Source organism: Lissotriton vulgaris, chromosome 1_1 (assembly GCF_964263255.1).
Source record: "Lissotriton vulgaris chromosome 1_1, aLisVul1.2, whole genome shotgun sequence".
In the NCBI taxonomy this organism is placed as follows: Eukaryota; Metazoa; Chordata; class Amphibia; order Caudata; family Salamandridae; genus Lissotriton; species Lissotriton vulgaris.
Genome location: NC_141685.1, coordinates 1846271605 through 1846284782, shown reverse-complemented (window position 1 = coordinate 1846284782; position 13178 = coordinate 1846271605). Strand labels below are relative to the sequence as shown.

Below are 13178 nucleotides of genomic sequence, written 5' to 3'. Positions count from 1 at the left end.
TGCCAGGATACAAATATGGCTTATAAAGTCATGTTTAAAAACAACTTCAGGTGTCCAGTGAGCACTGGGGTCAACTATAGTTAGGATAGATCGAATGGTCCAAATAAAATATTTGAGCATACCCAAAAGCTGTTGCCAATTCTTCAGCAATCATTCAACCCAAAATATCACAAATTTAAGTTGTACATTGGCAGATAGTTCTTAGATCAGTACTGTGCAAATAATATTTTATTACCTCAACACCTCTCAAAACATCACGGAACACGGAGCGTTGCTTTCTTTTGTCCACTTTGGCACGGTGTTTGTTCCCATCGGTTGCCAAATCTTTTAATTTTTGGGTCAACTGCTCAATATCTTCGTAAAAAAAATCCTAGCAGAAGATACAAAGGGACATAAATATAAAATGTCATTTACCAAACCAATAGCTCCAACTTTCCAAATGCGAAACCTATTTGCAACGCCAGTGCTTGTTCAGATAGGGGTTGTAACAGCACAACATATTGTGACTACCGGGGCCAAATCTAACTGACATGGAGATGAGCACTGACTCCATCTTTAATTTCTCTTGAAACAATACCTCAACTTCCTTGGCATGGAGAATGAGATCTGCATTTCAGATAGGACTCGAACTCAGATGGAAAGGATTTTCACAAGACTGAGGTGAAGAGGCAAACTTCACAAAACACTGCGTTACTTTTTATAGACATATGTTACTGCACAGAACAACCTGAGTTGCAGAATTGTTATTAGGAACGTTCATACTCCTAGAATATTTGTTATCTACGGCTCCTAAACCATATATTATAAATCACCAAAACTCGAGACTGATGCACACTATTTGATAACACGGATCTGATGCCACTGAGCCTCATGTTGTGATGTCATCGTGCCTGCCTTTGTCAAGGAATTCCAAAGAAATACTACTGAGCCCTAATGGGTCAGAGAATTCTGCTAGTGCCACTGACCTATTTTGTGACATCTGCGCTGAGCTGTCAAAGAATTCTGCTATGATGTCACAGAGCCCAATGTTGTGGTGTTTGAACCCTACATCACTTAATCCTGCTAGGGCACCACAGAGTCCTCAACTGTGACATCACTCAGCTATTTTGTCCTGTAAAGAAGCTCAATCTTGTGACGTTACCCAGTCCTGTTGAGTCACTGACTACCTCTACGGCCACTGAATTCTGCTGTGATGTCACAGACTCCTGCCAGGTCACTGAATCCTAATGAGATGTAACTGAGATGTAGGTTTTAATACCACTGACGTGTTCAGTGTGGTGTGACCAAGCCCCGTTGTTCAGCTGAACCCTGCTGACAACACAGAGGCCTGTATTGCGGTGTCATTAAGACTATACAGTGGTGTCAGTACACCCTACTGTGTCACTGAATTGTAGGTGGATGTCACAAAGCAGAATACATTAAGGCCCTATGCTGTACGTTGTGATGTCACTGTGCTTTATGTTGTCATTTGACTGTCCCCCACCCCTACATTATGAGGTCTTTGAGCCCCATCGTGTCACTGAGGACCACACAGACATCTTTGATATCTATGAGCCGTCCTAGGTCACTTAGTTCTGGCATGATATCAAGAGGCTTGAGGCAAGAGGCTCCGAATCATGATGTCACAGAGTTCCGTGGCACTGAAGTGGCATGAGATGGCATGGGCCGCGTACCTCCATTTGGGGTGGCTTGAAAACTAGAGTGCATAAAGGAGTTACAGCAAGCATTTGCTTGGACCTCTCAGAGGTATTCAACATTGGACACCATCAAATGTTAGTGGGCAGATTAAATTCCAGCTGGGCAAAGATGACTAAATTAATAGCAGCATGGTCCTGTAGCCGTACAACCAGTGGATCAGTATTGTAAAACCTTAACAGGCCACCGGCCAGCCATGAATAATTAGGGGAGGAGAAGCCGCCACCACATCAAAGGGAGAAGCCCTTTGATGTGGTGGCGGCCGTGAAAAAAATGCAATTAGGAGGGAGGGAGGGTGATGCCAAGTTACTGACTGTCTCTCAGTAACCCTGCACTGCAGAAGGAATACATAAAACAAAAAAGGTCAACAAAGAGGCACTAGAGGAACGGGCCAAATATACAATGAAAAAAAAAGTAAACACTCACACTGCATGTGGCGCCCGTCACATAAGCACCCGAATCTCGTAGTGGGAGGCGGAGGCCTCTTTGCTCTGCTCACTGATGACGTATTTATTTATTTATTTTCGAGATTTTTATTGCGCAAACAAATACCCGAAGGTGTCTCGGCGCATGTGGCGGATAGAGAGACCGAGCAGCAGGCTTACTGGTTGAACAACCATGTCTTTAAGAGCCTACGAAAGCTCATCTTATTGGGGGCAGTTTTTATGGTGAGTGGCAGAAGGTTCCAAAGTTTGGGTGTGGCAACCAAGAAGCGCCTGTCTCCCCAGGTTGCCGTTCTTGTGCGAGGTACCGGAAGCAGGCAGGTGTTGGCGGATCTCAGCTGTCTCTTGGGGCTATACAACTGGAACGCTTCACCAACAGAGCCCTAAACCCGAGAGCAGGCCAGCCATATGGTGGGGAGGAGGTAATGTAGCATAGATAGTGCGAGGGGGCAGGCTAAGGCTGCACCTGGGCACGCCCTGCATTACAGGGACCTGGCAGTGTTCAAACTGGAGAGATCATGGCTGCTTTCACCATCCCTGGACGGGGAGGCTGCTATGAAAGACGCTGAGGCAGTAACCTGAACATTTCTGGAGGACATCCAAGGAAGGAAGGGAGCGGAAAGAGATAAAGGAGGGGTGGGGAGACAGGACGACTGCGGGGAGTGAGCCAGGAGAGGGCAGAAGGGGAGAAAGCCAAGGCAGGGGGCGGAGAGGTGGAAGGGGAAAGGCGGGAAAGGCGGAACAGGAGGGAGACATAAGGGCAGTACGGGAGAGATCCAAGGCTGCAGATGTAAAGGGGAATAAGTGAGCGCTACGAATAGAGAAAGGAAGGAGTGGACTGTGTTGGAGACAGCAGTGAGAGGCCAGTGCAGAAGGAACCACTAAACAGGAGAGATAATGGAAGAGGATGCGAGAGCGGTGAGGGGGGAGTGCACAGAGCTGGAAGCAGAGACTGGGGCCATTGAGGGAGGAAAGAGCTGTTAATGGGTCAGTGAGGGGGTAGTCACCCACAAAAGGAGAGAGAAGAGAGCCGTGCGCGTGCGATATTAAGTGCTGTGTTTGTGCCGTGTTTATAGTACACACCGACTTCGCGGTACATCTGTTTGCATTTTATATCCAGGACTTGGACTCAGTCGAACACTGCTAACCAGACTTACTAGATGAGCTCACTGTATTTGGAATATATGACTGAGAAATATACATAAAAGTGTTTGAGTAAATTGCAGCGGGGCAAAGATGACGAAATTAATAGCAGCATGGTCCTGTAGCCGTACGTTAAGAAATCAAGCTGACAAATTGCTTGAAAGACTGTGCACTACGAGACAATTATTTAACTGTTTGAGCAATTTAAACAAAAGGAAACTAAACACACTGAATGTTTGCTCTGAATGACGCCCAAAATCTATTTTGAAGAGTGTGCTTAAAAGTAGTTACTGCATTAAAAAATAAACGGCAAGGCTGTGTTTGCGGGGAGAGAGAGGGGAGGTGCTGGTGTGGGAGGGGGAGGTGCTGGTGTGGGAGGAGTGCTGCTAGGGCAAGGCTGTGTTTGCGGGGAGAGAGAGGGGAGGTGCTGGTGTGGGAGGGGGAGGTGCTGGTGTGGGAGGAGTGCTGCTAGGGCAAGGCTGTGTTTGCAGGGAGAGAGAGGGGAGGTGCTGGTGTGGGAGGGGGGAGGTGCTGGTGTGGGAGGAGTGCTGCTACGGCAAGGCTGTGTTTGCGGGGAGAGAGAGGGGAGGTGCTGGTGTGGGAGGGGGGAGTTGCTGGTGTGGGAGGAGTGCTGCTAGGGGAGGAGAAGCCCTGGCCGTGAATGCGCGTGCATGTTTGCTCACGTGATTCACGTGAACTGCAAGAAAACCGCGGGGCTGAAAGCCCTTGGTTTGAAGAGGATTTTGCCGACTTGAATTCTCCCCATTTCCCATTCCTGCGGAATGGTAAAGGCGAGACCTAAAAATGGCCTTTCATCAGGATCATCACTTAGAAAATACTCTGTGGAGCACCGGTTATTGAATAAATGATTTGCCAAATATCACTAGATCACTAAGCATTAACTTACCAATTAAATACTCCAGCAAACCAAGCTGGCCTGCAACTGGTATTAAACTAAAGCAATATACACATTTGAAAAACCAACACCACCAGATTCAACACATCAGCACACATCCTGCATGTAAGCAATATAAATACTGCTTAGGGTTATTAATCATTTCTTAGAGCAAGCATCGCCTTGTGGTCAATTTTAAATCAAACTAATGCAATTTCACCCGAGTTCATGCACTTGTGTGCAGCATTGGGGGCAACCAGCTGCCTCAACCTCGAGTACCAAGGCTTCTGAATTCCATGCACCCAATCACTCTTTACCCATCTACCCATTCAACAATGAACTAATTTATCTATAGCCCTATGAATTCACTCAAATGACATTCACTATAGAAAAAATGGAGAACCTCACATGGGGCAATATAAGACAACATCCAGACAATCCCAAAAGAACACTGGGAAATCTGGGCATATTTCTGGTACATTTCTGAATTACAAAAAAGGAGAAGTACTCTCAGGAAGAGGTGCATCTCTGCCTTTCTTTTGAGCCAAGGACGCCATACTATACAAACGGAGGCTCATTTAGTCATTAACAGATCCTCTGAATAAACTTCTGCAACTGTGCAGAGATTTTAAGGACCATCTGTTAAGAAACTTGAAATCTTGTTCCAGCTAAAAGCCCTGAAAGGCCTCGAAAAGATAATATAATCGTCCACTCACTATAGAGTCAGATTTTGAGGTCGAGCTATTTTGAGGACCTACTTGTCCGGTCTGGTGCATTAACCTACTTAACCAATGCTGGAAAGGAACAGGTGTTCTGTTCATTCAGAAAGTGAATGAGTGTAAGATGGCTTTTTATCATGACATTTGCAATTTGTTCAAGGACAGAGGACAAATGTCAGTGTCGTTTTACTAATTGCTGCTCATATCCTGGAAAATGGGGATTACTTTTCTTTCTCTTATTACAGTTGGAGAGTTTTGTCAAGTGAGCTGTCTGACAATCATTGTGAAACAAAAGGCTGAAGGATGTCAGTTTTTTCTCTAACACAACATTTAAATAGCTTGTAAATGAAAGGAACAAACATTTCAATAAACAGCCATAATTACTAGCATACAAGGAAAGCCTTGCACCCAATTCAGTTTCTCAAATGTTTGTAGGTCCCTGATCTAGTGGGTATTCAGACACACCCAAATGTATCTCCCGGAAAAGCAGATGGGTAGCTAACACCCATATCTGCTAAATAGGGCACAAAGCTCACAACTACCAGGGGGTGATTAGGAAGGGGGGGGGGGGTTGGCCATCTTTGTAGCAGTGCCCACCCTCACAGGAGACATCTGTCCCGAGGCGGAGGTAGCTTAGGGGATTACACACTCTGAAAGACTATACAAAAACGACACCCTATGAAATTGCCATTTCCACTGATATGCCATTGTAAATGGCTGCACTACTCTAGCTCAGCCAGCAAAAAAAGGAAACTGCCAAGCATGGACATTTCTAAAACCTAGACTTGTGAATCCACAATGGTGGGATCTGAGTGAATTGCAAACATTCTTACCCAGAATGCCCTGCAAACATCAATGTATGGGTCAAAAGACTATTGTCCTTGTATTTAGACAACTGAAATATTGGGCATTTACAGCCAATGGCCAAATAACTATTCTGCTTTCACACCTCATTAATGCTGGTGGGCTTTCATATGAAATGAAATAGGGATATGTAACAATTTGTAAAACTACTTAAAAAACTAACTAGTATTCACAAATGGGTTCAGAGCACAAATGAACAGTCAACATAAAACATATCTATTCTCTTCACCACACAGAACTCCTACTTACAGTATCACTTTCTCTTGCCAGTTCAAAAAGTAGAGCCATTGTTTCACCAGCAGCAATTCTCATGTTCACATCCTCACAAGACAGCAGACTTGGAAGTTTGTGCAAATGCCTAGAGAATGTTTAGACAGATTGTCACAATCAATACTACATTTATTCAATTTACAGTTCGTTCTACACATCCTATTGTACAGGAAGCTGTAGCAAGGTGGATATGAATTTTATCAGCCCACCCCATACAGTTGTGCGTGAGTATAAAATTAGCAATGTTCTCATGGTCACAATAGAAAATCAAGACTTACAGCAGTGCATTGAACAGTGATGCAAAACTATCTAAAAAGAAAATGGTCTCCCACCATCTGAATCTGAAAGGAGGTCAGTGATGGAAGGTTCCAACATCTATGAAGAAAGGCCGGATGGAGCAAAAATGTACGATATAATTCTGCTTTAACACACATGTATATTAACTATATTCTAAACTCATCTAGAAATGGAAGGAAGTCCAGTGACAATTTGAAATACAAAGTACAGATTGGAGCTTGGATGAAGCTTTTATTCAAGATAAAAAAGCATGCATCTATATAGACAGATCACGTGCAGGACAAACTAACAAGCAAGTATAACAAGTCAAAAGGGCAGTATACTAATCCTATACAAGATTTTTTTGAGCAGTTGTGCCACATTCGATCATTCATCCGGGATGCAACAACAACAGCCTGGAAATAACCTTCAGAAACAATTACATGGATTTTTAGAAAAGATTTCTAGAGTAGCTCTAGAACTAATGTTAATTTAAACAAAGCACAAACATAAAACCAAATGAGGAGAGAAGCCTGAGAATGTAAGCAATCAAAATACAAAACTACAACAAAACCATTACACAAACGTATGTGCAGTACATACATTTCAAGTTTCTTCTTCACTGCAGTAATTGGGCAGATGGTCAATAAAAGTGCCCATGTTAGAAGAGCATGAATGTGAAGTGACGTGCTGCTGCAGCCATTGGTCCAGTCGTCTTTCTGATAACACTTAGTGAAGATATTTTCTAAACACTCCATGGTTGTGTACAAATCCTAGTGCAAAAATAGTTTTAAATCTATTAGCCAAAGGACAATGAAGCAGACACTGTAGTAAAAGCACTAAAAAGAAAATGGTTAGTTGATCAATAAGCAGCCACTTCTATAATTAGGGATAAAACACCTAGCTACAATTTAAGGGAATTTATTATCTAAAATTCCTTCCTTCGGCTTGTACCTACAAGTTGTGCATCAAACAACTGGACATCAGTCACAAACAAAAACTGACAAATTGTCAAGGTAGCCATGCAGTACTCCTCTAGCAGTATGCGTACGACAACACTTAATACTCATGATTCTGCTGCTCAAACAGGTTATCCCAGACAAGAGCAAAACTGCAATAAAAGACTATTTGGTAATTATCAGGGAAAAGCCTTAAAAACATGGTGTGAGCAGAGAGCCGAATCCTTGACAACAAGTAGTATTAAAAGCTCAGACGAGTAGTTTTGCATGGTCATCTCTAGTAGTTTAGTATAGTCAACTATATTTTAGGAGATTGGTTATTTGACTTTTGAAAAGTCTAGAAGTTATTTAACTTTAGATCACCGCATTTGTCTGCACCACTAACTAGATGGATTTAGTGAGCAAGTAAGGTCTGCCCACAGGCAGGAGAATCCACTGGCTGTCTGGTACAATTACGCTTCTGAGTGGTCCCATGCCACATGTTTGTGTATTTCAATTTAGGAAAACATCAGGTTTGTGTAGGAAGCTACGTTTCTGTTGCAATGTCCCCCCACTTTTTGCCAGATTTCTGGTGCACTGACTTGATGTGCCCTAGGTCCCAGCCAAACAGTTTCCCAGGGCTTGTGTTCTCCCAAAACAGTACCTTTATACCCCCAGTCTGCATCTCTCTGGCCACATGTAAGTACCTTGTAAAAGGTACCATGGGTACCAAGGGCACTGTGACCAGGGAAGACCTCAAAGGGCTGCTGCACATATTGTGCCACCCTTAGAGGTCCTGTACATTAACACACTGCCCTTACAGGCTCTGTGTTTTGGGGCAGAGAAAAGTTAAGAGTCTACATGGTGCACCTTCCTGTGTTCCATGCCTGCAACCCACTGCCTATGGTCAGCGTTGCACTTACAGTCATACATTGGGCAACAAAACATTAATTTTAAAATGTTAGGTTTTTGACAGGTTTAAAAAAGCAACCATACTATACACTGATCAAACTAAAAGGAGGCCCTACATTATTGCAGGAAGAAAGGCAAAACGAAATATGCTTATAAACCTAAAAAAAATACTTAAGACAACCATGGCTAAACTTAGTATACAATGCTCTTGCATAAATCTGAATGTTGGTATTCTATGGGAAATATAATCACAAAAGGTTTTTCTTGGCATTAAATGTAGCCAAGATTAGTGCTAGGTTTACTCTAGTGTAGGCGATGTTAGCAGTTTTCTAAATGTTTTTCTATGGCATCGAGCTATTGTGGGAGAGCATTGCACATATAGCACATTAAGATTTGTGAACTAATCACACAGACGAAAAATAGTGTTAACAAAACTTTACTTGATGTTTTAACAAATTACAGAAATTACTTACAATTATATCGTCAGTAGCAATGAAACAGCAAAGCCCAAATGTGTCTGCGCACTAAAACAAGGAAAAAAAACTTTACTTTCTATAAACAGACCTTAATTCTAATGCATATAAGCGCACATGCTTCAAGTGAACACAGCCTTTGCATTCAATTAGAGTTTTGTGCATGAGTAGAAAGCTCAACTTTATAGTTTGCATGGAAATTCTAAAGGCATTTGGAGGTCTGACAAACAGACAAATACTGGAATGTTTGTGTTATCAGTACTCAGATTAACATCTATCTTCAAGTGTACCTCTAAAGCTGCACAAGACTATGACCTGAGGCAAGGCTTCTGCATCTATTTCCTCACTTTGCGAACCATAGCGGCCATTACCAAGTAAACTTATAAAAAAACGAAGCAAAAAACATTTCCCATTAACTGGAAAAAGCAAACAAAGCCTCCCAATAATGTCCCATGACTGGCACCACACAAGCAAATCAGGATCTCAAGAGTACTGCAGGATCCTGTGCAGCGGACTCCATAGGGGGCACAGAGGTGCATTCCAACTAGTGGGACCGGGCTGCGAGTCTGGTAACGTGTAATGCAGGTGACAGTCCATCAAGCAATAGTCTGCTTTAAGAAAACCATCTTGCCCATAGAGGATCATTATTACGAAACAATGATTTCTCTTTGATTTTAGTTTCATCTAAATAAAAAGTTCAGGACCCAGTTGAGGTCTAATCTCTGCTGAAGATGGAGGAAGAGAACGGGAACAGAAATGGCTTGGTTAACATGAAAATATGATGACTATAGTTTGAAAAGTAGGACGTTTCCTTACAGTAACCCGGTTTGATTGAAAATCAAGTAGGGCCCAATAGCTGATGAAGCATGTAGCTTACTCCCGTTGACAATGTAATAGCAGCTACGAAAGCATATTTTCCACGAAAGAGGATGCAATGAGGTCTATGAATAGGCTCAAAGGTAGGAGCCATACTTTTAAACAGATTTAACTCCCATGGAGTGGCAGGCCTTTTGAGGGGAGGATGTTTTTTTTTTAGTTATTCTAAAAAATGTTACACTGGGCTTGTGAGAAGGACCTCTGATTTGGACTTTGACAGTAAACCGTTAGGATTATCAGGTGAACTCCGAAGAGAGTTGAAGTTTAGACTTTGCCGAATGTAACAAGTACGGGAGGATAACAAGCCATGCTTGTTAAGGCACTTCATCCAAACTCATTTCCACTTGAAAGCACCTTGAGTATATGGTCAGTTACGCCGCCACTGATATTACAGTTAGGCTGTATTCTGGCAGAACCGTTCTTGTGGTTGCTGTGATCTTGTGACCACTGGCCTTCATAGCATTGCTGCAGTGTTCACAAACTTTCAGTTCACAACATTGCTGCAGTGGCCTCACACAGACTGGTATTGGGTACCTGAAAAGTTGCAAGAGGCCAACAACACTTGTAGAGAGGACACTCGCCTCACAGCCCAGCTTTGGAGCATTTAACTGGTTCAACATAAAAAAAGATGGACAGAATGCTGATCATTGTCAAACATTCACCCCCAGACACTGAGATGGGTTAAATCCATCCTTTTTGTTTCGCACCATCCAACCCCAGTTTGGACAGAGCCATTTGCAAATCAGCCTTGACCCTGTTCCCCCATTGGAACAGTCCAACCTGAAATGCCAGACCATGTCCTCCCTGAATGGGAAAACAAGCACCATGGGACCGGTTCAGTGAATCATCCCTCATCAGCAAGACTAGCTTGAATCCAGAGGCATAAGTAGCACAGGACCCACGTCTGGGCATACCCTTGCCATTTAGGGCGACAATAGCAACACAAAAAGATGGACATAATTCTTAACATTGTCAAACATTCATCCCCGTCACAGATGTAACTGGTGACCTTTTTGATAAATTGTATTGGGAGATGCTCTGAGAGTTTAGAGTTTGAACTGGAGAGGTGACGGATCTTTCTAGGCTCACCCACAGTCTAATGTGAAAGTGAAGTCGAACTACTTTAGTGCCTGACATGCACTTTGCCTAACATTCCCTGTGCCCTTCTCAACCAGTTGTCCAAGTATGGGTAGACAAAGATTTTCTTTTCGTGGAGATAGGTCACAACCATGCATTTTGAGTATGTCCTTGGGGCGGACTTTAGAAAGATTGGTAGGTCTCTCTACGGCTAGAAAGCTGACAAGGAATCTTGTATTTTACCGCTTTTGAGATGGAGTGTAAGGGAGTGTAAGCATTGACTGACTCAATCCTTTTTCCTTCTCTTTCTGAGAGACGTTTAGCTGCTACAGATGGGTTTATTGGGCGTGGCATGGTCACAAGAGATTGTGTTTAGAGGGAAAAACCTACAGACCTTTTGTTTTCATAGGCACCATGTCCTGTGAACTGTGGGTGCACAAGTTTTGAAGATGTCAACGTTCTAACCGAAAAGGGAGGCATAGGGAGATTAACCCACAAACTGACTCCACATCTCTGCAGGGCACCTTCTGGAAACTGACAGTCATCAAGCAGAAAGTTTACAATGGCTTGTAAGCAGAGTGAAGAGAAAGGATCAATTTAAAGTAGGACACTTTGAACAAAAGATCATTGCAGAATGAGCAAACAGATTAGAACAGGCTTTTTTTTAAAACTAAGATTAACTTGGTAACATTCGGTTGAACAATCTGACATATTTCGGAGGTTGAGATGCTACCTCAACCAACAGTCTAAAATGTTCAGGAGTAGATACACCAACCAATGGCATTCATTTCAATATAACAGTGAAGAGTCACAGTTGAAACATACTTACAGCCTGTCTGGCTTGAATATTTGCTGCTCCATCACAGACTATATTCTTGAGAATTGGCCCGAGAGTTCGAAAAACTTCCTCACTTTCTATTCCAGGTCCAAGCTGGGCACAGAGCAGGCATGCAAGTGCAGCAGCTGCACATTGTTCTTCACGTTTACCTTGGGAAGGAAATAAAACAAGGTAATTGACTAACGAGTGCAGAAATTGCAGACAGCCCGAATTCGGGACCTTAAAAACTTGGTGCTCATTATCTACATATAAAATATTGATAGCACATTTACCAGCTTTTTTCAGCAGATCTAAATTCAACAGACAAGCAAGCGTACATTTTGTCTTCAACATGCAATTAAATGCTCATAATATGGAGCTCTAGTTTTTTTTTTTTTTTAGGTGTGGCATTAGCCAAGACCTATTGATTTTCCTAAACCATATATACAATAGAGATAGTTGTACAAATCTTCCACCTGCCCACTCCACCCATTAGTCTGTTTTTGTGTCACATTTTTCTTTTGCTCAATACAGCACGCAGCACAGGGTCAGCCCACTTCCCCCTTTGGCTAACTTCACTGAGTAACGGCCCTTTCAGAAGAGGCACCTGTCCACAAACTGTTGCCTTCACTGCCAGGGGCCACTATACAATGCGTGCTTTTGAGGCCAAAGAAATATTGTTGCTTTTAGGTTTTACTTTTTTACATTTACAAGGACCCCACAACTTCAAAGTCTTGAAAACACCATGACAAACAAACAAGCACAACCGACTAAAAGGCTGGCAGCCAACTCAGACACATTGGCTTTGCCAATGCTTTTTTAATGTATCTAAACATACGTATAACAGTAATACAGAGGTTAGCTAGGCAATAATTCCAAAATGTTAACAGCTCACTGACAAGTTAACCCGTGACAGTGGAAGCTTGCCACTCAGACTGAGCAAAGCTGCAAGGACTTCTCACCCGGAGAACCAATATAGAAAGATTAGTAGGTAGTCTGCATTTTAAAGATATCACAATGAAAATAAAAGCATTTTTGCTTTACAAAAATAAATAGGAAGCAGCTGTCCTGTAGTTCTGGCGTAAACTGCACAGTCTGTCAACCTCATGGAAAATAAAAACTTGTCTGCTTTGGAAATCCAAGGACATAACAGGTTTCCAGCCTATGTGAAAAGTGCCTGGGTCTGACATGCAGCGTTCAGAGACGGCTGCAGCGGGAGCTCACTGACCGGGAGAGGGCCTTGGTGGAGCTGCAGACAAATGTGCTCTCACAATGGGAGGATGACCCCCGCGAACAAACACTGCATAGGTGAATTGGCAACACATGGGACCGACCTAGATAAATATACACTCAAATATAGACAACGTCTACATAGGGATCAGGATAAAACAGGCTGGTTGCTTGCATGGATACTGAGGAGAGCAATCCCCACCCTTGACCACCTATTTGGTATCTACTGACCGCACCAAGTCCGGCATTATAAATGGTTTCCAGCAGCAGGTCTATACGGCTGACCTTGCGGTAATCCCAGACCGCTCCCTTCAGTTTCAGGAGAGACTGCCCCTCCTTAGACTGGAACCGTTTAGTGACCGAGTTGGATGCACAATTAGCACAGGAGGAACTTCGAGAGGCACTGAAGATGCTACTGAGGGCAAAGGCACCAGGTGGTGATGGGTTTCCACCAGAGTTCTACTAGGCATTTTGAGCAACGCAGCCTCTTCAGGTCCTGACAGGCACAAAAGACCAGGCTCCTGCACCCATAAATGAGGAAAGGGGAGAT

General features: G+C 43.1%; 1 protein-coding gene across 1 annotated transcript in view; it reads right to left on the bottom strand.

Annotated features, from left to right (window-relative positions):
* Positions 1-13178, bottom strand: part of IFRD1 (interferon related developmental regulator 1) — a 95672-nt gene that overhangs the window by 50468 nt on the left and 32026 nt on the right. Inside the window, exons 5-9 of the mRNA XM_086919313.1 lie at positions 11411-11568; positions 8629-8679; positions 6909-7078; positions 6009-6117; positions 236-370 (exon numbers count right to left, since the gene is read on the bottom strand). Coding sequence (XP_086775439.1) covers positions 236-370; positions 6009-6117; positions 6909-7078; positions 8629-8679; positions 11411-11568 — 623 coding nt within the window. The remainder of the gene's footprint in view (positions 1-235; positions 371-6008; positions 6118-6908; positions 7079-8628; positions 8680-11410; positions 11569-13178) is intronic.